Here is a 22,212-nt window from a genome sequence, read left to right on the forward strand (position 1 = left end):
CTATGAGGGTCCACCTACCACCTCCCCAAGCCTGAGGACTGGGCATCCAGTCCCATCAGCAGCTGATGCCCAGTCTCTGGGCTGACCCAACCTGGGCCTGCCTCCACCTTTAACTCACCTCTGACTTTAACTTTCTCCTCTCTACTGGTAGCTTTTAGCTCCCACTGACAGCAAACAAAACTTCCTCCACCTGTATCCTGAACCACCACTTCCTTTCTCTCTTTCCAAACTCATAGGCTCTTAAACCCATGGAGGGAGGCCTTCTTTACTCTTAAAAACTGCTCTCGCAAGATTAACCAATAGCTTCTGGTGGCCAAACCCAGTGGGTCATCCAACCAGTGGCTGCTGACTCGACCTCGTTCCTGCTTTTGTACTATTCTCTTACCCCAGATTCTGTGACATCATGTTCTTCCTTTTTTCCCCTTACTTCAGAGAAGTTCTTTCTTTTTCTCCTTCTCTGGGTCCTCCCCAGTACTCTAGCCATAATGCTCTCCTCTCTCCCCTCTGCAAGCACAATTGTTCTTAGGTCATGACTCCATCCAAATCTTTGCCACCTCAACCAGTGGCTATTCAACGTGTGGTTCTCAGCTCACTGCTGCTCCACCAACTTTCTGTTAACAATCCATGACCAGATAGGTGCATGAAGTCAGAGTGAGCATGTAGACTCTCTTCTGGCTCTTCAACACTGCCACCATATTTTAATTGTATTTTCTAAAGTATCACTTCTCAACGGACTGGAAAAAAAAAACAAACAAAACAAAAAACAAATCAAAGAAACAAAGAAACTAGTCCTTCACCACAGATAATTTGAGAAACACTGACCTAGCTCTTACAGTTCTAAACTTTTTGATTAGCTTATGGTGAAAAACCCAGGGACTTCATAGTAAGAAAATAAAAACATTATCAACTTCTCTAAAGTTGCTGTAGAGCAAGTTTAGCCAACCAAAATACAGCTGGCTTGGTATTTCCACTAGGCAACAGTGAGTCGATGCTGAGTGGTGGCTACCCCTCTGAGATGGGCCTGTGCCACCCAGATGACCACCTGAACCTCCTTCCCTCTGTCATCACCTGCCACTGCCTACTGATCCTGTGGGCCTCTGTGACTGCACCTCATATGACACCAGCTCCATTCCTAGAGTCCTCCTGAAGTCCAGCCCAGCAACCAAACTGTCTTCTAGAATGTTCTCTGAGTGTACTACCAGTTCTTCAGTCCTAACAAGTCCATCACCAACCTCGTTACCTTTCTGGTTCCTCATGCTGTGTGTTCCCCATCCTCACAAGTGACCCTACCTCACACTTCAGTCACCTGAGTGTCATTTTAGGGTCCTCCCTCCCCTTCTATGAAACAATCTTAATGATTCTTCCTCTGAATTTCTCTTTTAATTTGTTCATTCCCTTGACAAATGTTTATTACGTTCTGGAGACTAAAGCAAACAGGATAGCCCTCTCCTCCAGCAATGCCTCACTTGTCACCCCAGCCTCTTCCCCGCCCGCCCCCCCCAGTTCTGTCTTCCACTCTGAGGACATGATCATTTACACGCCATTCTGCCTTCACTCCTCCCCCGCTCCTGACAGATTCACCTTTTTAAAATGGCACAATTTGCTTGGCTTGGGGGTAGGTGGGGGTGTAGGGATGTAAGGGAAGCGTTTCACATGTATTTCTCCTGCCTTGCACTAATTAAAATTAAACTCTCTGCACCACACTTGTAGAAACGAGGCCCTAACGCTCAACAATCAGACAGAAAGCAAATGATGAGTCATTTGCTTTATACTACAGGCAAAGTTTCGTGATCCTGAGGATTTAGGATATTCTATTTCATTAAAAGAAGCTGCTTAGATTTTAAAGATCTGTCAAGTTCTTTTCTTACAGCCAAGACTTAAGCAGCACCATTTGGTTTTTGAAAGGACAACCATCTAGTTTAAACCAAGCCACTGAGTTTCTGACCATGAGTTGGCCCCCACAGGACAAGGCAGGGGTCAGCCTCATCTCCCCTCAACTGCCTACATTCCAATGTTTCTGGGATCCAGTGTTAGACAGACCTAGTTCTAAGATGATCGTGTGGGTCAGTGCTCCCTGCTCCATCATAAAGGGGTGTGAACCTAAGGGGCAGAGCCCAGAGCTGAGAGCTTGAGGGCAAAGACCCTGACATCTCACCTGGACAATGGCTGGAGTGTGGCTCTCTCTGATGGGCAGCAAGGCCTAGAGACCCAGGCTCTAAATCTGTCTCCATGTACTGGACCCAGTTACACCTGTCCGCCTCCCATTCGGTCTCTCCTCCAACTGGGACAGCCCTCCTCAGTCCCTGAGCACCACACAGAAGAGACAACATGGCCCAACGGTCACAAACGTGGCCTCTGGCTCACACAGGCTGGCTTCAGACCTTAGTTCTACCTTTCAGAGTTGTAACTGGGCCAACTGCATAGCTTTTCTGTGCCTCAGTTTCTCCACCTATAAAATGGGGCTAAGCCTTCAGAGGGGATGAGATGGGGGTTAAGACTATAGTGTCTGGCACACACAGAAATTCCCTCGGTGCAGTGAAATTCCATTTAAAATTCACATAAACCTATAGATACATAAATATGGGTCAGCAGCATATAATACAGCCAGAGAACCCAATCTTTTCCTTCCCTTTTCTCCTCCCCCTCCTCCCTGCCCCCTTGTCAGTCCTCCTTTTCCCTCTCCCCCTCCCCTGTATTCTGCTGCAGGGGCTCCAGCCAGCTCCTCCATCTTTATAGTAAACCCCGATGTAGCCCTCCTGAGCTGCCTTGAGTAGGGCGCTGTTTCAAGTCATCAAAAGAACACTGCCCAGAACAGGCTTCCTCTTCCCTTTGTTCGTCTCAAACTGCAGCCCAACAGAACCTGACTCTCAGCCTTGAGCTCTCATTCCACACTCTTATCTTTACCAAGAACAATATAGTTGGCCTCACCCCTCGCTTTTCAGGGCCCTCACTATATACGACACCTCTCTAAAACCTTCCCCACAGAACCTTCCTGCTCCAACTGAGTCCCACTGCCGTCCACTGCTGGCTGACCCGTAGAAAGACCTTCCCTGGGCTGATCCTTGAATAGTCCCAGCCCCTGGGCAAAGCCCTCCTCCTCTCAGAGCTCTTTCCTCCTGTCTAGAAGGGAGACACCACTACCAGTCAGGCCCCTTGACCAGAATTAGTTGAAACACAAACCAGAAAATGTGTGCAACTCTGAGATCTTCAAAGGGTTTTCCAAACATTTGAGCACTTTCCCAAGAAGCTCCAAAGAACATAAAGGAATTCGAAGATGAACATGTAAGCCCTTTGTATGACATCATTCTGTCTCTTTACAATCTCCTTGGGAACTGTGAAGAACAGGAAATTCCAAGAGGCCCCACAAATCCACCAGCCACATGAGACAGGCTCCGGAAGTACCTGGTGACCAAATCTTTGTCTCATAGGAGCAAAGACAGCCCCTCGGCTCTCCATGAGCCTTGAGACTCTTTGTCCCTGGAGCATTCGGTTCCAGGACTTGGAACATACAGTCTCTCTGAGTCTGCCCATAAATCTGCCTTTTAAATGTTTTGTCATCCATAATAAATAATTTACAGAAAGGGCTGGTTGGATGGAGCACAGCAGGAAACAAGAGGGGAAAAACAAAAAGCGGTAGCCCAGATTTAATTTGAGCAGCTAAAGTGTGCAGAGAAATCATCAGACCGCACTGAAAGGAACAGAGTCATCTTTATATAATTCCCTTCGCCCTCTGCAGAAAATCATGATAGAGAGGGCCTGAAAATTACCGCACCTTCGGCTAATTTTACATGACACAGATATAGATGATTTTATTTTTCCTAATTGTGGAAAATAATGAAATTGCCTTTCCCTCCTGCCATCCATGTTCTCTATCCAAAAGTTCTGCTAATTTGAAACATTCGGTGGAAAAATAATAGCGGGCCCTTGTTCTTAAGAAAAAAAAAATCTAATCACTTTGAATTTAATTCTAATATGCAGAGAATATGAGCTTATCCTGTGTGATGGTACAATGACAAAATGAGTTAATTACCATCTCATCGTAAGATGGATCTGCTTGTCATAGGAACAGGAGCCATTATTTCACACAAAATAATGACCCAGATAAAAAGTAATGACTGTAAGCTGTAGCCGCCAGTGGCTCAGCTTCATCCTGGCCTAAGTGAATGGCAATTAACAAGTGTCACCACTCTCTCTCTATACAAATAGGGACCAGGATATTCATTAAATATTTACTGAAAAGACACAAGTGGTTTTTAGTATTTTTTTTCCCAGGGAGCTCCCAGGGTCTTCTACCTGTGTGATGACAGAAAAATTTACACATGTGTAAATTCTGCCATCAGCTGGAATAGGCTGTTGATCTTACAGAGGGATATTTGGTTCCCCTCTGCTCTTTGCACACAGAAGTGGTGCCTTCTCGAGAAATCTTGTCCAATAACAAAGAGGAGCAGAAAGAAGGAGGCCCAGACCCAGTGGCTGGATCCTTCCAAGGTCCGGCCCTCAGCCACACTGGACAGGAAGGGACAAATGGCGGGACAATCTCAACAACCCTGAGCCATCGGCAGGAAACCTTACCTGTGCCTGCTGACCATGACCACGAACCAACCCTTTATTTAAAGGGACTGAGAGGAGAGATGCTGGGATACACAGAAGAAGACCAACTGTGGGTTAGAAATCTCCTAGTGTGCAAGTTGTCTAGTCTGCCTGGACCCAATGCTTGTTTTTGGAAAACCAGGGGCACTGCAGGAGCAGTATGTCACCAGTGGGCTTTTTAAAGTATCTAATTTTCAAAGTGTTAAAAACATAATTCTTACAGAAGCATAGAATGAGCTAATCAAATGAACTATTAGATACTGATGTGCACACATGTGTGTTCTCTCTCTCTCTCTCTCTCTCTCACACACACACACAAATGTCTACCTGCACTATAAACACTACACACACCAGTATCTGGGTGCCCACTAATCAGGCTGCTTTCTCCTTAAGACCTGATACAGGCACAGTGTAATGGGACAGTCATGCCAGTGATCTGGTTTGTTTAAGACAAAAACACCAAGTCATGTGGGTTTTTGTTAGTTTTTTTTTTTTTTTAAGATTTATTCATTTATTCATGAGACAGAGAGCAAGAACACGCAGGTGCAGGGGGAGGGATAGAGGGAGAGAATCCCAAGCAGTCTCTCCGCAGAGCAAGGAGCCAACACAGGGCTCAATCTCATGATGCATGATATCATGACCTGAGCTGAAATCAAGAGTTGGCTGCTCTCTGACTGAATCACCCAGGCAGCCCTCAAATCATATGTTTTTACAAGAGCACACTTGATAGTATGGACAAAGTCTCGGGTGCCCCCCTTACCCACCTACCCCTTAAATATTCCAAGCATCCCACTCTTGATTACAAGCCTATTTCTAAAATGATTTATTCCCCAGTACTCAGATCATGGGGCAAGTTCCACCTTTAATATATCACTACTAGATATATATATCACTACTAGAGCATTTTATCTGCATCACCAGAAAAGAGGGCCCTTTTTATGTAGACATCTACGTGACTTATACAAACACTTGTATTGTCCGGCTTATGCATGTGTGAACAAAAAAATGCCTTGCCGCCCATTTCTTTTTTTTAATTAATTATTTTTATTAGCATATAATGTATTATTAGCCCCAGAGGTACAGGTCTGTGAATCATCAGGCTTACACACTTCATAGCACTCACCATAGCACATACCCTCCCCAATGTCCATAACCCAACCACCCACTCCATACTCCCCTCCCGCCAGCAACCCTGGGTGGGGGGTTGTGAGATTAAGACTCTCTTATTCTCTTATGGTTTGTCTCCCTCCCGATCCCATCTTGTTTCATTTTTTCCTTCCCTACTCTCCAACACCACCACCACCCCCATTTCTTAAGTAATTATCTGAATTCCACTAGAGCAGAAAGAGTCTCCATTATCCCAGTAAAATGATCAGGAATGTTGACCCAGTCTCCTGGTCTTAGTCCCCAACCATACACAGGGCAGGGGGTTATTTCTAAGGCCTTGTTGAGCCTGAACACTCAATCAACGTTGAAGGCAGGCAGACAGGAAGAGAACCAACAACAAAGGAGTCACTGGGTGTTTAAAGAAACAAACTATTATTTCACTCTTCTGAACAGCAAACCACTCCCCCCACCCCCTGGCATTTACAGCAGAATCCTGGCCCCTACCCCCAACCCTTGCACTCCCTTACTTCCCCCAAAGCTTCTCTGATCTTTTGATTCCCCTCAGTTGCTCTTGCACCAGGCCCTCACATATGCTGCTCCCTCTGTTTGGAGATCTCCCCAACCTTTCCTGTGCAGCCCCATCACCAGGGGACCCTTATCCATCCTTTCTGTCTTGGCACGAGGGACCTCCCTGACAGCCAGGCCACATGGTGTCTGCTGCCCTTCCGCCCTGCTGCCTCCTCCCTCCTCCCGGGTCTGTCTTCTAGGTATGAGGACATGAGGTCAGGGAGCACAGGCGTTTCATCCTCTGTGTCCAAGCACCAAGGGGTCAAGGACTAGTTCTCACCCAAAGCTGATGGCCAACACTATTCATTAATGAGTTCACTAATGGACAGACTGGATCTCAAACAAAGCATCATCCCCTCTATGGGATAGGGAACTGTCAATTACCGTGGAAGAGTGGGTGAGAGAGAACAAGGAAAGCATTAAGGAATGAACTTAGTCCCAGTTTGGGCAAGGACATTCCTTCGGCCGTATATTTTGTATTGAAACTCAAGTGAACCCTGCAATGAGGCAGGAAACCTTATAGGGCATGAAGAGAAGTTCAAAACCAGACACATTACTGGGCAGAGAATGATTCTCCTGCAACTAGGCAATTTTCTCCGGTATAACTTCATGCCAGTGGCCTTAGGACTCCAGGGTGCTCTCGCACTAGAAAGAAAGGTGGCTCATGGCAATGAAGACCCACAGGACAAGTGGAAGGTGGGATTTAGGCTGGGGGGTATGGGTCACACCACCTTGAAGGTTTGAAGGGAGTCTGAGCAGTGGGCCCAGGTCTATCAGCCATTTCTGCCAATCCAGCCTTAAAAGATAAGGTCCAGGGTCCTGCCTGCCTGGGAAGGGGGGAAGCTACCTTGTTTCTGAGTCATCTTTAGCCTGAGCCATGTGTGTACAGAGTAGGGGGTTGCATCCCTGTAGGGCTGCTCAGAGACCCAGGTCCAAGGAGTCCCTGGCTCCTACCCCAGCCTGTGGAGTATGGCCGAACTGCCCTAAGCCATCCCACACCAGTTCGCACTGCAAACCTGGTCAGTTGTCCCCTGACCATAGGGCTCACCTTCTTAATGAACTCTGGGATGAGTTTCTGGCCTGTCAGGTGGTCTAAGGAGGAACAGCAATCTAATTCCAAGATGTAGCGTTCATTGTGAAGATCACTTTTCTGAGATCTGAAGAGAGGAAAAAAACACATAAAGATTTTGCACTATATATATGAATATATCATATATATATATCATATATTTATGATATATATTCATATATATATGAATTGTTGGGTATTCAATGAAACCCCAAAATCTTTCCTGAAAGTAAATGTTGAAAAGCACTGCTGAAAAATAATTTATAATAAAGCTCAAATTTTATATACATATATATATATATTTTACTTAATTATACACATCATGGAAAGACCTATACATAGTATCAAGGAAAACATACCATTATAGAAATTTAGGACAGTATAGCTTATCCATTAAACAACACGCACATACTCCTATAATATTTATTTCCCATGGGTTAATATCTGACAAGGCATAGACAAAGAGACACACCAAACCACTAACAGCACCTACCTCTGGGGGATGGAGATGGTCTGCATGGGAGCTGGATCTAGGGGCTATATCCCTATTTTTTTTCCCTTTTTCTGAAAAGAATATATTCTAATAGCCCTTAGGAAATTAAAATTAATTTAAAGAGACTTTAAAAAGGTTCAACCCTTACAGAAGGCAATCTGGCAAAATTCATCAAATTAAAGATGCATTAAAGAAAGAATATAAGGCAACTGAAGTCCTGGGGAAAGAGTGGGTATAAAGGTCATTTGTGGCAAACAGTTGCAGGGTTTTGGTCGGTGCAGAGCCGACCAGCATGGCCCAGCCGTGTCCCCACACAGGTGGCGCAGCTGCTTCCCTCTTTCCCACCATGTCCTCGTGCCTATGATGGGACACTCTGTGCATTCAGGAGAGCCAGTAGGAAGTGATCACCAGAAGGAACTCCCACCATTTCCCTTTGAGGGACTCCTACATGATGCTTATGTGGGCATGAGGAACTCCTGAAAGCCACACGAGTATCCGAAATGGAAGGTGATTCCTTGGCCCACCCAGCCAGGCATAAGGCAAGAGGAAATGGATTGCTGTTAAGTGTATGACAGCGTGCACGCTCTCTCTCTGGCTAGCCAGTCACGGGGATCGGGACTGAGGGACCAGGATTCTGGGCTCTGTCCGGGGTTTCCAGCACTAGCACAGCCACACCCCACTGGCCAAGGGGTGAGCAGGGCTCTCTCAGCCCACTTATGAGGAGCTCTACCAAAGAGGGGCCCATGGAGCCCCTGTAAGAGCAGGTGTGGCCAGAAAATTCTTAAAGTGGGCGCTTTCACACTGAACTCATACACATGTATCCTACCAAATAAGTGGTTTCTGAATATGCATATTTGCTATATTTTAAAAATGAATTTCTAAGATTTTTATATATCATTAAAAGCAACTTACATTACCATTAACCCTCTGGGTATGATTTATGTGAAATTTGAAAGTGAAAAAATTTTAAAGAGGATTTGGTTTTTCCCAGGTGTGCAACTGTGATCGGGTAAGCAAACGTCAATAGCGTGTCTTGATTTTATTTTCCCTCCTAATTCATCCTTTCAGGAGTAGGGATTGAGGCACATACTTTCAAAACATAAAAGAATAAATTGATTCCAAACTGGTCAAATTGGAATAAACTAACACCAAAAGAAGAAACCAGTTCTGTGCCTGAGCTTTCTTGCATTAAAACTTTGTCAGACTAGATACTAGCTCTCGTTTTTTCCTCACATTCTCATCCCCTACCACCCCCCCACAAAACACATATTAAGGGGAACTAAAGCAAAAGATTTTAGAGTTTTCAAAGACTTGGTCATGACATGCTGTCATGGGTGTTTGTGAGGTCTCAAATGATGAAGACAGGCGTGGGAGGAGGTGTTCGAAGATATGAAATCCCAGCTTCTCTGTCACATGAAGACAAATGTCAGACCATGAGAGGTTATTTATAAACACCCACTGAGATTTTAAATGAGTAGCTTGAAAACCAGTGATCATTTTAAATAAGTTGACACCATATCCACTCAGTAAAACACTCATAAAGTGAATGGAGTCTGCCTTTAAGCAACTTACAACCCAGGTTCATAAGAAATAATCTTTGGGGGGCGCCTGGGTGGCTCAGTGGGTTAAGCCACTGCCTTCGGCTCAGGTCATGATCTCAGGGTCCTGGGATCGAGTCCCGCATCGGGCTCTCAGCTCAGCGGGGAGCCTGTTTCCTCCTCTCTCTCTGCCTACTTGTGATCTCTCTCTGTCAAATAAATAAATAAAATCTTAAAAAAAAAAAAAAGAAAGAATCTTTGGTATAGGATCTAGTAACTACCACCTTTGGTGCTAGAACAAGAAGTACTACAGGAAGGAAGGCATCTCTGGTTCATTTAATCAGATAATTTACTCAGTTACATCTGAACTGAAAGGAGCACAAAATATCTATAAAAATAAACATTATTACAAATATTCTAGATGAAACATGAAAAACCACATCTTGACCCATAGTCTTGGCAAAGCAAATCCAATATCTGCTGAAGGAATAGATGAGCAACTAATCAGTCTTCCCTTGCCTTTAGGAATTAGCTCCACAATTTAGCAACAGTAAACAGGCTGCTGTGGTGAACACACCCAAGGTGACCCTTCCTCCCAATATTCTCCTCCTGCTGGTGTTCATGATGTTGTACAAACCCTCCCCTTGAATGAGGGTAGGACTTGCACTTCACTTCTAACCCATCAGAATACGGCAAAGAGGATGGGCTGTCACTCCTGGGATTACGTTAACACTGTAAGGCTCCATTTTGGCAGACCAGAGCCACATACTCTTCTTGCTGGCTTTGAAGAAGCAAGCTGCCATGTTATGAAAGGGCCACGTGGCAAGGAACCGTGGGCAGCCCCTGGTCAACAGTTGGCAAGAAACAGGGATTTCAATTCTATGACTGCAAAGAGATGAATTCTGCAAAGAACCTGAGGGAGCAGTGAAAACAGATATTTATTTCCCAGGTGAGCCTGTGTTGAGATCACAGCCCAAGCCAACACTTATACTGCAGCCTGATGAAGACCAGATGCAAAGATCCCAGATGAGCTACAGAAACTGTAGGGTAATAAATGCATGTTGTTTTCTGACACTAAATTTGTGGCAATTTATTGCAGAGCACAGAAAAACAGTAGCAGTTGCTGAGCAGGAAGACAAGGCAGGTTCGTGTTTTCCCACTGGTGACCATGGCTAGGCCCAGGCCCACAGATCTACTCAGAACAAAGAGAGGGGACACATAGGTGGCTCAGTGGGTTAAGCCGCTTCTTTTAGCTAAGATCATGATCCCAGGGTCCTGGGATAGAGTCCTGTATAAGACTCCTTGCTCAGCAGGGAACCTGCTTCTCTCTCTGCCTCTGCCTGCCACTCTGCCTGCTTCTGCTCTCGTTCTCTCTCTCTCTCCCTGGCAAATAAATAAATAAAACCTTAAAAAAAAAAAAAAAAAAGAACACCTAGAGCAGTCACTGACAGGTGATAAGGTTTCCTGTCTCTGAGGGTCAAGACCACCTTGGGAGAGAGAAGCAGACACCCAACAGAAGTGGCTTCAGGGGCCAGAGGTAGCCCTCTAAGGGATCACTTCAGGAGGGAATAGATACTCTGCAGTCATTCAAGTCCCCAGGGAAGAAGCATTGGCATGAAACTCTCAGCTGAGGAGGCATTTGTCACCCTCCTACGAAAGAGGGGAAACACCACTTATGTTTCCCCGAAGTTCATGTCCTTGTGTTATTCTGGGAAAAAGAAATGAGAAGCCACTAAACTTGCCCTCGAATGAAGCTGTGATGGCTTCCACTTTTGGAAAGGACAGAGAGATCTGGGTTTAAAGAAAAAGAAAAAGGAAGGAGATGCAGGATTATGCAAAAAGAAAAATTCTGGAGATGCAGGATTAACTACCAAAAGCCTCCCTCATCTGGAAATTAACACCAAATACTCTGAAATTAAATGTAAGCACTCTGAGAAGAGTACTGCTAACAAAGACATAAGCTTCACCTCCTCCCTCCATTGCCTATTCCCTAATTTTCTCCAGATTTGCCATTTATAGGCTACAGGTGCTAAAGTGAACTAGAAGGGGATCAATGAGAACTAGAGGTCAATGATACACCTTTAGTTCACTTTGGACAATTTAAACTACCTCTAGGTGACTCTGGACAATATATATAAACTTTTGGTGTCTTGGTTTCTTTCACTGCTAAATGGGAATATTATGAGTAGCTGTCTCTTAGCATCCTTGTAAAAACTAAGTAAGACAAAAACATGTAAAGTCCTTAGCACAGGGCATGACAAGAGGTCTGGGCTCAGCAAACATTAGCCACTGCTGACCTAGTGACTATCATCTATAATTGCATCTTTACTTTCCAAACACTCCTCACAGTTCATAATTATTCATTTGAGAAATACTGACTACTACTACTATATGCCAGGCACTATTCTTTAGCATATATCAATAGACAAACAGACAAAAATCTCTGCTCTCCTGGAGCTGACAGTCTAGTGGAGGTGCATAGGCAAAAACAAATAAACATGCATGAGCATATAACATTATGTTCAGCAGGGATAAGTATAGAAGAAAAAAGAAAGAGCAAGGTGAAGAGAATCAGGAGGAGTGTTTGAGGGGAAGCTGCAGTTTTGTTGTTGTTGTTAACGATTTATTTATTTATTTTAGGGAGAAAGAAAGGATGAGCAGGAGGAGAGAAGGAGAGAGAAACCTCAAACAAACTCCCCGCTGAGCATGGAGCCCAATGAGGGCTTGATGCAAGGCTCCATCCCAGGACCCTGCGATCATGACCTGAGCCAAAATCAAGATTCGGCTTCCCAACCAACTGAGCCACCCAGGTGCTCTTAGAAGCTGCCGTTTCAATGGGGTAGTCTGGGTGGCTTCACCAGGAAGGTGACATTTAGAACAAAGACCTATGGGAACTGAAGGAGCTGGCCATGCTGATATCTAGGATGACAGCTTCCAGGCAGAGGGAATAGCCAGTGCAAAGGTCCTAGGCAAGATAATACAGAGGCCCTGAGGCCAAAGCTCAGTGAATAAAGGGCAGACTAGGAAGGGAAGACAAGGCTGAAAAGTCACTAGGAAGCCTGGAGACTCCAACTGAGAAGTTGGAGACTGTTGAACAGAGAAGTAACATGATCTGGTTTATTTTACAAGGCTCCCTCCAGCTATAGGAGGCAGCTAAGAGACTAACTCAGTGGTCCAGCAGGGAGATGATGATGGCTCAAAGTGAGTTTTTAGCAGTGTAGCAGCAGTCATAAAGTCTGGATTCTGGATATATTTTCAAGGTGGAAACTTCAAGACTTCCTCATGGGGTCTAGAAAGAAGAAAGCAGATGAGGATGACTGAGAATTTTTGTCCTGGCCACTGGTAGATTGGATGGAGTTGCTGCAATTATAATGGGGAAAGTTGTGGGTGGCACAGTTTTGGAAGAAAGTCAATAATTCAGTTTCAGAAGTGTTGAATTTGACTTACACAGCAGACCTTTAATTAGAGATGTCTGGTAGAAAGTTTAATACATAGTCCAATCTGGATGGATTTCAGGAGAGGAGCTGAAGATATGAATTTGAGAGCCATCAGCTTTCAGATGGTATTAAAGCAAAAAACTGGGTGAGATTTCAATTAATGTAGAGAGAGAATAGTCAAGGACTGACCCTTGGGACCATCCACCATGAAGAAGACACTGGGAGAAAAGAGAAGAAATCCCAAAGGAGAAGGAATAACCAGGGAGGAAGGAAGAAAACCAGAACATGGAGTCTGTCCTGAAAGTAAAAGGCAGGAAGCATGTCAAGGGGCAAAGGTATGGGCCACCCTGTCAACTTCTTCAATTAACAGACTCATAATCTTCTCCTCAGTTTACCAAGTCTTGAAATCCCCAAAGGGAAATTGGATTTAGTCCATCCTATGGAAAAAATGCAAAGCTATCTGTTTATATTATGATTAAAATGGGTCAATTATCAAATTAATCCATTGATTTGGGTCCCATATAGCTTGGTTTCTTGAAAAAATAAAAACATCTTCATGCCGCTAGGTCATTTCTCAAAAACCACCTGAGCGATAATTAAGTGAAAAGAGCTCTAACCCCTCTCACATCTTGAATCCCCCACTTGGATGCAGCATTGGAGAGTTGAGGGGGGTTTATTTCCACTCCAAAGGGATTTTCTGAAAGGAAGAGGAATAAAAAGGATACTTTTTATGTGATGTGCTAAAAGCCAAGAATACATAAGACAAAACAAATTCAAATTCTTAACATAATGACATAGTGGTAACAAGGCACATAAACATGGAGGTCCTGACTGCTTAGGATGCTGGAGAAATAGCTAAGACTTCATAGCGCAGTTAAGTTTTAAAAAGCCACCACAACATGATAACTAAATGTAGTGTGGTACCCTGGACTGGGTCCCATCACTAAAAGAGGACATTAATAGAAAAACTGGTGAAATCCAAATAAAATCCACAATTTACTGAACAGTAAGGTACCAGTGTCAATGTCTTAGTTTTGACAAAGTTACCATGGTAACATCAGAACTAATGCTTGGACAAACTCGATGAAGGGCATAAAGGAATTCTTTGTAATTTTTTGGTAACTTTTATGTTAAATATAAAATTATTCCAAAATCAAATTTATTTTTAAAAAAGCAAGAAAGGCATTCTACTTTGCTTGGATATATGTATTTCCTGTTTTGACTCTGTAATATTTATTCTCTGAGTCAGTGTCTCTAGACAAAACTATCCATCCCTCCACCCCTGCCTGACTATACTCTTCCTATCAGAGACCCCTCAAATCACATCACTGCAATTTCTAAAATAACTGAATCTGAAGGACAAAAGGAAAGTGGCTTTTGATGTGCCCCAACTTCAGGCACTGGAACAATCTAATGAGAAACCTTGGGCTCTGTGAATCAGACAGGGCTTCCCACAGGGCAGGCATCCTTAGCCCTGGTTGCATTCACCTTTGGAAGCACTTGGGGAGCTCTCATAAATTTTGATTGATTGGCTTTAGGTATGGCCTGGGCAAAGGGGCTTTGGAAACTCATGGGTGATTCTAATGTGTGGTCAGAGTGAAGAACCACAGACCAGGCTGGGTATGTTTTATCTGCTACTGTCCAGATTTTCCCTGGGCAAGAACTGAACAGGTCCATGGAAAGAGAAAACAGAGAGAATGACTTGTAGAGACCAAAAGTATAACCTCAGAAGAAAAGAAACCTTCAAAAAAAAAAGACCAGAGATTGAGGAAATATAAAATAAGAATGAGAACCTTTCTCTATGCCTCTTTTGGTCAGAAAAACTCAAAAGTATATCCAACTTCTTGTCTCCACACTTCTTTTTACTTTTTTTATTGTGGTTAAAACACACTTAATAGAACATTTACCATTTTAACCATTTTTAAGTGTTCATTCAATGTCATTAAGCACATTCATAAGGCCAGACAACTGTTCCCACTATTTCCAAAACTTTCTCATCATCCCAAACAGCCCTCACTTATTTGACTTCTTATAAATGGGCCAAAACTGAATAGAAATTTTTAAATGAAATTTAAATGAAACCCAGGGGTGCCTGGGTGGCTCACTCAGTTGAGCATTTGCCTCCTGATCTCAGCTCGGGTCTTGATCTCAAGATCAAGTTCTTGATTTTTTGTGAGTTCAAGCCCTGCGTTGGGCTTGGAGCTGGGCATGGAGCTTACTAAAAAAAAAAAAAAAAAAAAAAAAAAAAATGCTTGTACAACAAACACATAAAAGGAGATTTAGACACTGAGCATTTGTGCACAAACCTCTCTTAATTGTAGTGCAGGAGAGCAAAGAGCCCCTAGACTGAAGTACCTCAGATGTCAACATAACTGGCCACAGATGTGGGAGCTATTTAAGATCATAAGAGAAGACCACCTATTCTGTGTCGTGGTGACCTCATTAATCACACACAAAAATGAACTGTCATAAAAACAGTGTAAAAACAGTGTAAATCAGAACTGGGCTCATTACAACAGTCATGTCTGCCAAGGGTTATACAGTCACTCCCCAGGGGGCCAGAGGGTCAGAACGTCACACCAGGGATACAAACTCCAAGACCCACAGGCAGTGAGTGGAAGAAGATATTTTTTGACCAAAATACATAATCTGGACACTCTGTTCTCATATAAGAGATACAGGCATGGTCTTCATGTTCGCGGAGAAATATGCTCTCTCTGCTTTTCATTCGAACACAGAATCCTATCAGATGCCCTCTTGCAATGCCATTCCTGAAAGCAATGCAGTTGGGAGAAAACCTGCCTCCATCATGAGAAAAGTCACAGTGTAGGAGCGACGTTCAATAGTAGATGCCACATCACTACAGTGTTGGGGAGACAGTGGCAATAGTGGAAACCTTGGTAACCTGGGCAGTTTACATCCCAGCCATCGCTAGCGATTCCAGGCCAGGATGGCCAAAACTTCTAGTTTTTGTTTTGTTTTTTTTTAAGAATTCATTAAATCGTGTGTTTATGTCAGCCATAACTGTCAAAATCTTGGCTCTTGACAATGTTTTTTGCTATGTTGGCCAACCTCTTGGGATTGAATTTGACCTCCCAGCCACCAGTTTCTGGCCTCTTGGCTACATACACAAAGCTCCCATGTGGACTGTGTAAGACTGATGAATCACAGAACTGTACCCCTGAAATTAATAATGCATTATATGTTAAAAAAAAAAAAAAAGGAGTCCCAGCAGCAGCAGCTACCTTGTGAGTCACAGAAGGCTGGATCTCAGGGAAGAGATAAGAGTGAGCGGATTATCTAAGTGAATTACAATCAGAATAACCAACCCGTAAACTCAACCCAGATAGTTCATGCCTTGTAATGACTCAGCAGATTCTTCCCCTCTGTGCTCCCGGATAACCCACGATCATGGCCAGTGCCAGTTCCTCAGTGGCTGGGACATAACCCTGGGCTAAGCCTTTGAAAGAACATGTTTGCTAGCAAAGACCCTATTGTCTATGAGTACTTTAAATATTCAAAATTAACACAGGCAAGAGGGTTAATCCTCAAATTATACCGACAAACTGCCAAGTAGTTAATTAAAAACCTATTTTGGTTTCACTAGCAGATCTGAAATCAGTCTACTAAAAAATAAATGCCTGTCAAAAAACTACTATAAATGATACTTTTAAAAAATAAACATGTGAATAAATACTACCATACACACTACTTTTAAATAATAAACATGTAACAGATCTCTCTTCAACTCATAAACCCCTTCGACAACTTCAAAGACCATGAGTTTAAACAACATCTCCTCTTTCCCAGGACACCAGGCCCAGTTTGAACTTGAGTTGTGAAAAGAAAGGAGAGGATGTACAGTTCATCAATAAAACTATTTTTGCTTCACTTAGGAATAATCAGAAAGAAATGGTGGTAAACTCCAACTTAGATTACTAGGCACTTCTCCAAACAGAAAAAAAAAAAAAAATACTGAATGTCAGTTGACAGAAACAAATTCTCTATGTCTGGGAAACAGGAAGGATTTTTAAGATATTTCCCCCAAGGCAATACCAAGTTCAAGTAGAATAATCAGAATAGCTTTTTTTTTTTCTTCTAAGTAGTAGGAGAGAGGAATATGAACTACAGATCTGAAGTTTTGTCAAGGAAAGAAAAAAAAGGCATTTTCTAGTTTCATTAACTAACGTAAAACTCACGACAATAAAAAGGTCTATGCCTTCATTCATCTGTTTAGCACCTTCTTGACCACTGACCACATACATGTCAGGTACTATGTTAGATCCTGCCTTCAAGATGGCCATCTAACTATCCAAGTGCTATCTACTGTATGCAAACCCTATAAAAAGGGAAGCGTTATGGGAGTTCAGTTACTTTCAGTGGCAGGGATCAGGAAATCTTTTAAAAAGGAAGAAGTGTGTCAGCTGAGCCTAAAGCTGAATGGAGATTAGTCATGGGGCAATGGATAAAAGGCTATTCCAGGCACTGAGAACAGAGATTAGTAAGGACAGAGACAGAAAAAACCATGAGTTATAGGATGGAAATAATAAACGGTCAAGTTTGGTAAAAGGTGAGGACTGGCTATCAGAATCGGCAGGACCGGTACACAAGAGCCCGGCGAACATTTGGATGAATCTGCTATTAGGATGGACCTGTGATGTGTCTACAGTGGGCAGGAAAGAAGTGAGAACCGTGGTCAGAAAGAAAGGGTGGGGTGTGCCCCTGCAGGATGGGACTTCATTCTGAGGGAAAGGGGAGCCATGGATGGTCTTAGATAAGAGAAGACACTAAAATACAGACTTGAGGAAGATGAGGCACGTGGCATTGTGTAGGATGGAAGAAGAGGCAAAGGATGTCTTTGGAGAGCAGTAATTAGCTAAGGTTTTGTGGAGGGACTGGACGGATGGGAGAGAGAGTTTAGGTATTTCCCATCTCTGCAATTGGTGGGAGTTGGGGTAGGATAGGGAAGGGAGTAAATGCTGCTCCCCAAAGATGCTCTCAGAACAATGGGGAAGAGACTTCCGATTTTATGACTCCTTCCCCTTGCAAAATAAAACAAATCTACAAAAAAATTAAAAATTAAAAAAAAATGAAGCTGCTGGAGTCAAAAACATCCCCTATTAGTGAAGTTTAAGAAATGCTTAGGGGGGAAAAAATCCAAGTAAACAAATCCTAGCAAAGTATTAAATAAAGGACCTAACTCTACAGTTTATCAGGGGAGTTCTGAAGAAAGAAGTAGAAAGGAGAAGAATGAACTCATAGATGGGTCACTGCCTTTTCTTCTGATTTTCTCTTCCTCTTTCACCAACAGACATTCACCACTTCTGTTGATAAGGGTTTGGTATTACCAGGAACATTTGGGAAATGATGGGGGTTGGGGAACTGTGCAAATGATACCCTAACCAAACACTCTCTTAGGAAGCTGCGCTCTGCCAAGTGCATGCCAGTCATTGTGGGCATCTCACTACCCAGTATTGCAGTACTGCTGTTTATTCTAGAGAAATCTTGCCACATCCTGTCTCACTGCTTACAGTCAGAGCCAGCTGTCTGGTAGATAAACCGTCAGGGACTAGTGCAACCCCAAGGAGTTCACCATTAATCTTAAAAGCGATGGGAAAACAAACAGGCCTTACCCCTGCGTCAAAGAATTTCAATGCCCCCCAGGCTGGACTACAGAAAAGAGAAAAACCCCAAGGAATGGGATCTGGGGCAGGGTCCTGCTTTCTCTGGGATCTTGTAAGGTTCCTAACTTACCCTGAAAGATGCCAAAAGGACTAATATTAGTATTAATGCACAAATAATATTTTATCACAAACCTAACACCGAATATAAAGCAGGTCTTCCTGATAGTACTTCAGAAGTCACATTATCTGCGAACAAAACTAACAGTAAGTAATTGAACCCTGGATGAATGCTCTCGAGAACTCTCTCACAGGCTCTGTCCAGTTGAGTGACAGGAAGTCCCCTCTCTGCTTACATTCAATGCACATGTTCCAAATTAAAGTTCATTCATTGTTTCCTTTTCTCGATCTACCTACCTATACCCTTGAACTGAATTATATGATGGAGATGTTCTCTATCTGTACTGTCCAATACAGTAGCCACTAGCCACATGTTGCTACCAAGCACCTAAAATGTGGCTAGTGCCCATAAGGAACTGAATTTTTAATTTTAACTTAAATGAATTTACATTTACATTGCTACACATGGCTAATAGGAAAGGACAGCTTAACGTTCTTCTCACACTTTAATGTGAAAACAGGTTGTGAAAACAGATCATTGGGATCTGGTTAAAATGAAGATTCCGATTCAGCTGATGTGGGTGTGGCCTGGGAATCTGCATTTCCAAGGAGCTTCCAGGTGACACCAGTGCTGTTGGTGCACAGACTACACTTTGAGTAGCAAAACTCTAACTGCTTCAGGAACCATCCAAGTGACCCAGAAGTTTCATGAATCAGTCTCCAAATTTTTTGATCGCCTACTAGGTCCGTAAAGACTCCTGACTACCACCGTATCAATATCTTACATTTTTGTCATATAAAATAATACAAAATAAAATTTAAAAAGATGAGAAGCAACTGAAATAAGCAATATTTTAAAATTATAATTACAGTAAGTTCATATTATGAATAGTTAATATTTCAAGACTTAATATACACTTGAAATGAGATTCATTGTTAACAATAGTGGAAGTTAACCCACATTTCAAAATGGCTTCTTGATGCATCCAAATATCTTTGGCTATCCTCTCGCAGATCTGAATAGGTAGGCATTGCATTTTTTGTTTTGTTTTGTTGTTTTGTGTTTTTTTTAATCTCACTAGGAAAGCTCTGACAAACAGTGAGAGAGGAGTTAGTGTGGTCATTTTTCTGTGTGTGAGTCTAAGTGTGTGTGTGAGGAAGAGACAGACAGGGAAAGAGAGAGGGAAGAAAGAGACAAAGACAGAAGGATTTTATGTTCCCATTACTGGGGTATTTTCCTCAATCCTCAACTACCTAACAGGAATTTTTTAAGTCATGTGTATATTTCGGGAGGGTTAAGCTACTAGAAATAATTCACAAATCCACTTCACTGAGTTTTCAAATGAAAGCCTTCCTCTGAACCCAGTCTCTCAGGAGCCCTCCTGTTTTGTATAGACAGGTGACCCCTGACCTCTGCACCCAGCCAGGGCATCACCTTCAACCTGAATGCTCAATATTAGTAATGCACAATTTCTCTCCTAATTTGTCAACATAAATAAATACACACAGAAGCTCAGTACTATTTCAACATGGGTATGTACCTCACTTTGGTAATACTGGCTTAGATAAATGCATAGAAGTTTCAGAATGATCACAAATCTCTAAAAACTTTACTTCCAACAATAATAGCAAACTCTATGTTCTTGAAAACACATGGTGGAAACTCTCTTCAAATGATTATGTAAATGTAATTACAATTTCAACAGAATTTACTGGGAATCCGAGAAAATAACTTCGGAGTCTATGTGGAAAAAGCAACCCGCAAAAGTTGTTAAGATCTTGAAAACAAAGAACAGTGTCTTAATTGATATTAATATATGCAACAAACTTATAATCAAAATAGCGTGGGATAGCACAAAAATCAATAAAGTGATCACAGGAATAATAAAGAATTGGGCACTAACTAGGGCATATACAGAAATCCAAATGATGATACAGGTGCCATTTCATTCCATCATAAAAATCAGGAGAATGCAATAAACGCTGTTGATGAAGACAGCTATTTGGAAGAAAATGAAGGTGGATCCCTACTGCACACCCTAACACTAGCCCAGTCAACTGGGAAGAGTTTTGCCTGCCAGGGGACATTGGTAATTTCTAGAGACATTCTAACTGTCATTAACTGTAGGGCTAGGGGCAGCGGTGGTGCTGTTTGCTACTGGCACCTGGTAGGTAGCGCGCCAGAGTGCTGCCTGATATCCCACAGTGCACAGGACAATTCCAGCCCAAATTGGCAAGAGTTGAGACACTATATAGGCAGAGAACTCCTACCCCACTCTTACCCCTAACCCTAATGGTTAAAAAATGACAAAGGAACAGTGTTAATAGTAGACAGATCCTGATGTAAATCCTGGCTTCTCCAATTAACAAAAGCATGACTCTGGGTAAGTGACCGTTCTAGGTCTCGTCTTTTTCGTCTTGCTTTCAAAAGTAAAGATAATGTACGTTATGAAGCAATGAGTGGGAACGCTGGCCAGACACAGCCTTGACAAATAGATGAGAGCTGTTATGACTGGTGCCATAAATATTGAATCCTATTATTAAATGCCTGCAAACATATAAATATTCTTCACAAGAAAAGTGGGCTTTTTGTTCCTGTTAAGATCCAGGTTGCTTCCCAGAGCCATTTTGGGGACTTTATAGAAGTCTGAAAATAAAAACTTCAACAAGTTGGGTATGTTATAACCCCCCCCCCCAGAGCAGAGACTGTGCTCATTTCATTCTAACAAAGGCTACTACCTTAGAAGACATGGACACCTAATAATTATATTTTAGGTTTTTATTGCAGGGGGTGTTGTTATAGGTAACAGAGGAAAAATAATGCACTAAGCACCTCAGAACCATTGGAATAGAACTTTTTAGTGCAGAAACTGACAAGACCCAGTCAGCCTCCCAAAAGGAGCCAACTGGGGTGCTCCAAATGCTTTGCAGTGTCAAAGTGCCCTGAAACAAGTTTGGGGATAACCACACCTCTGGTTCCAGAACCTAGCAGTAGGGACTGAAGACCCTGCAAAGCCCAGAGGATCTGGGAATTCTCTGAAGGCCCTTCTATAATTCCAGGGCTCCTGAGCGGAAAGATGGTATATTTCTGTGCCATGAGCCTCAAGACAGAACTTAAGCCCCATACCCACCACACAGTCCCACTCACCCTGCCCACACTTCAATACTAAAGGAGTCATTAATAATTATCTTCTTTTTAAACAAAAGATTTCATTTATTTATTTGAGAGACAGAGCGTGAGCAGGGGGAGGAACGGACGGAGAAGCAGATTCCCCAGTGAGCAAGGAGCCTGACATGGGGCTGGATCCCAGGACCCTGGGAGATCATGACCTGAGCCAAAGGCAGACGCTTAACCAACTGAGCCACTCAGGTGCTTCATTAGTAAGTTCTTCAGGCTAGATTTCCTGTGGTATGAAGTGGGAAGTGGGGGATAAGGCAAGAAAATGGTACCTTTCAAGTACAAAACAGAATTAAGTCTGAAACCTCCACTGAACACATGATAATGTTTTCAACAAATATTAACAACAAAAACAACCATCATGAGGACACAGTGAGAATAAATTACAAGACTTAACACACAGAAGTGAAGCAAAAGTGCTCTCAGATCCTCAGAAACAGGTGTTGTATGAATACAAGTTACTAATTTGGTTTTTAAAGCCTTTGGAGCCAT

At 42.8% G+C, this 22,212-nt stretch overlaps 1 protein-coding gene across 2 annotated transcripts in view; it reads right to left on the reverse strand.

Moving 5' to 3' along the window:
• The window catches only part of RFTN1 (raftlin, lipid raft linker 1), a 192,786-nt gene that overhangs the window by 80,957 nt on the left and 89,617 nt on the right, over positions 1-22,212 (reverse strand). For both annotated transcript variants that reach the window (XM_045088943.1, XM_045088942.1), the window contains exon 4: positions 7,313-7,421. In XM_045088943.1, coding sequence (XP_044944878.1) covers positions 7,313-7,421 — 109 coding nt within the window. The remainder of the gene's footprint in view (positions 1-7,312; positions 7,422-22,212) is intronic.

The sequence above is a fragment of the Mustela putorius genome, unplaced genomic scaffold, assembly GCF_011764305.1.
Source record: "Mustela putorius furo isolate JIRA1106 unplaced genomic scaffold, ASM1176430v1.1 tig00003834_pilon_pilon_pilon, whole genome shotgun sequence".
Taxonomy (NCBI): Eukaryota; Metazoa; Chordata; class Mammalia; order Carnivora; family Mustelidae; genus Mustela; species Mustela putorius.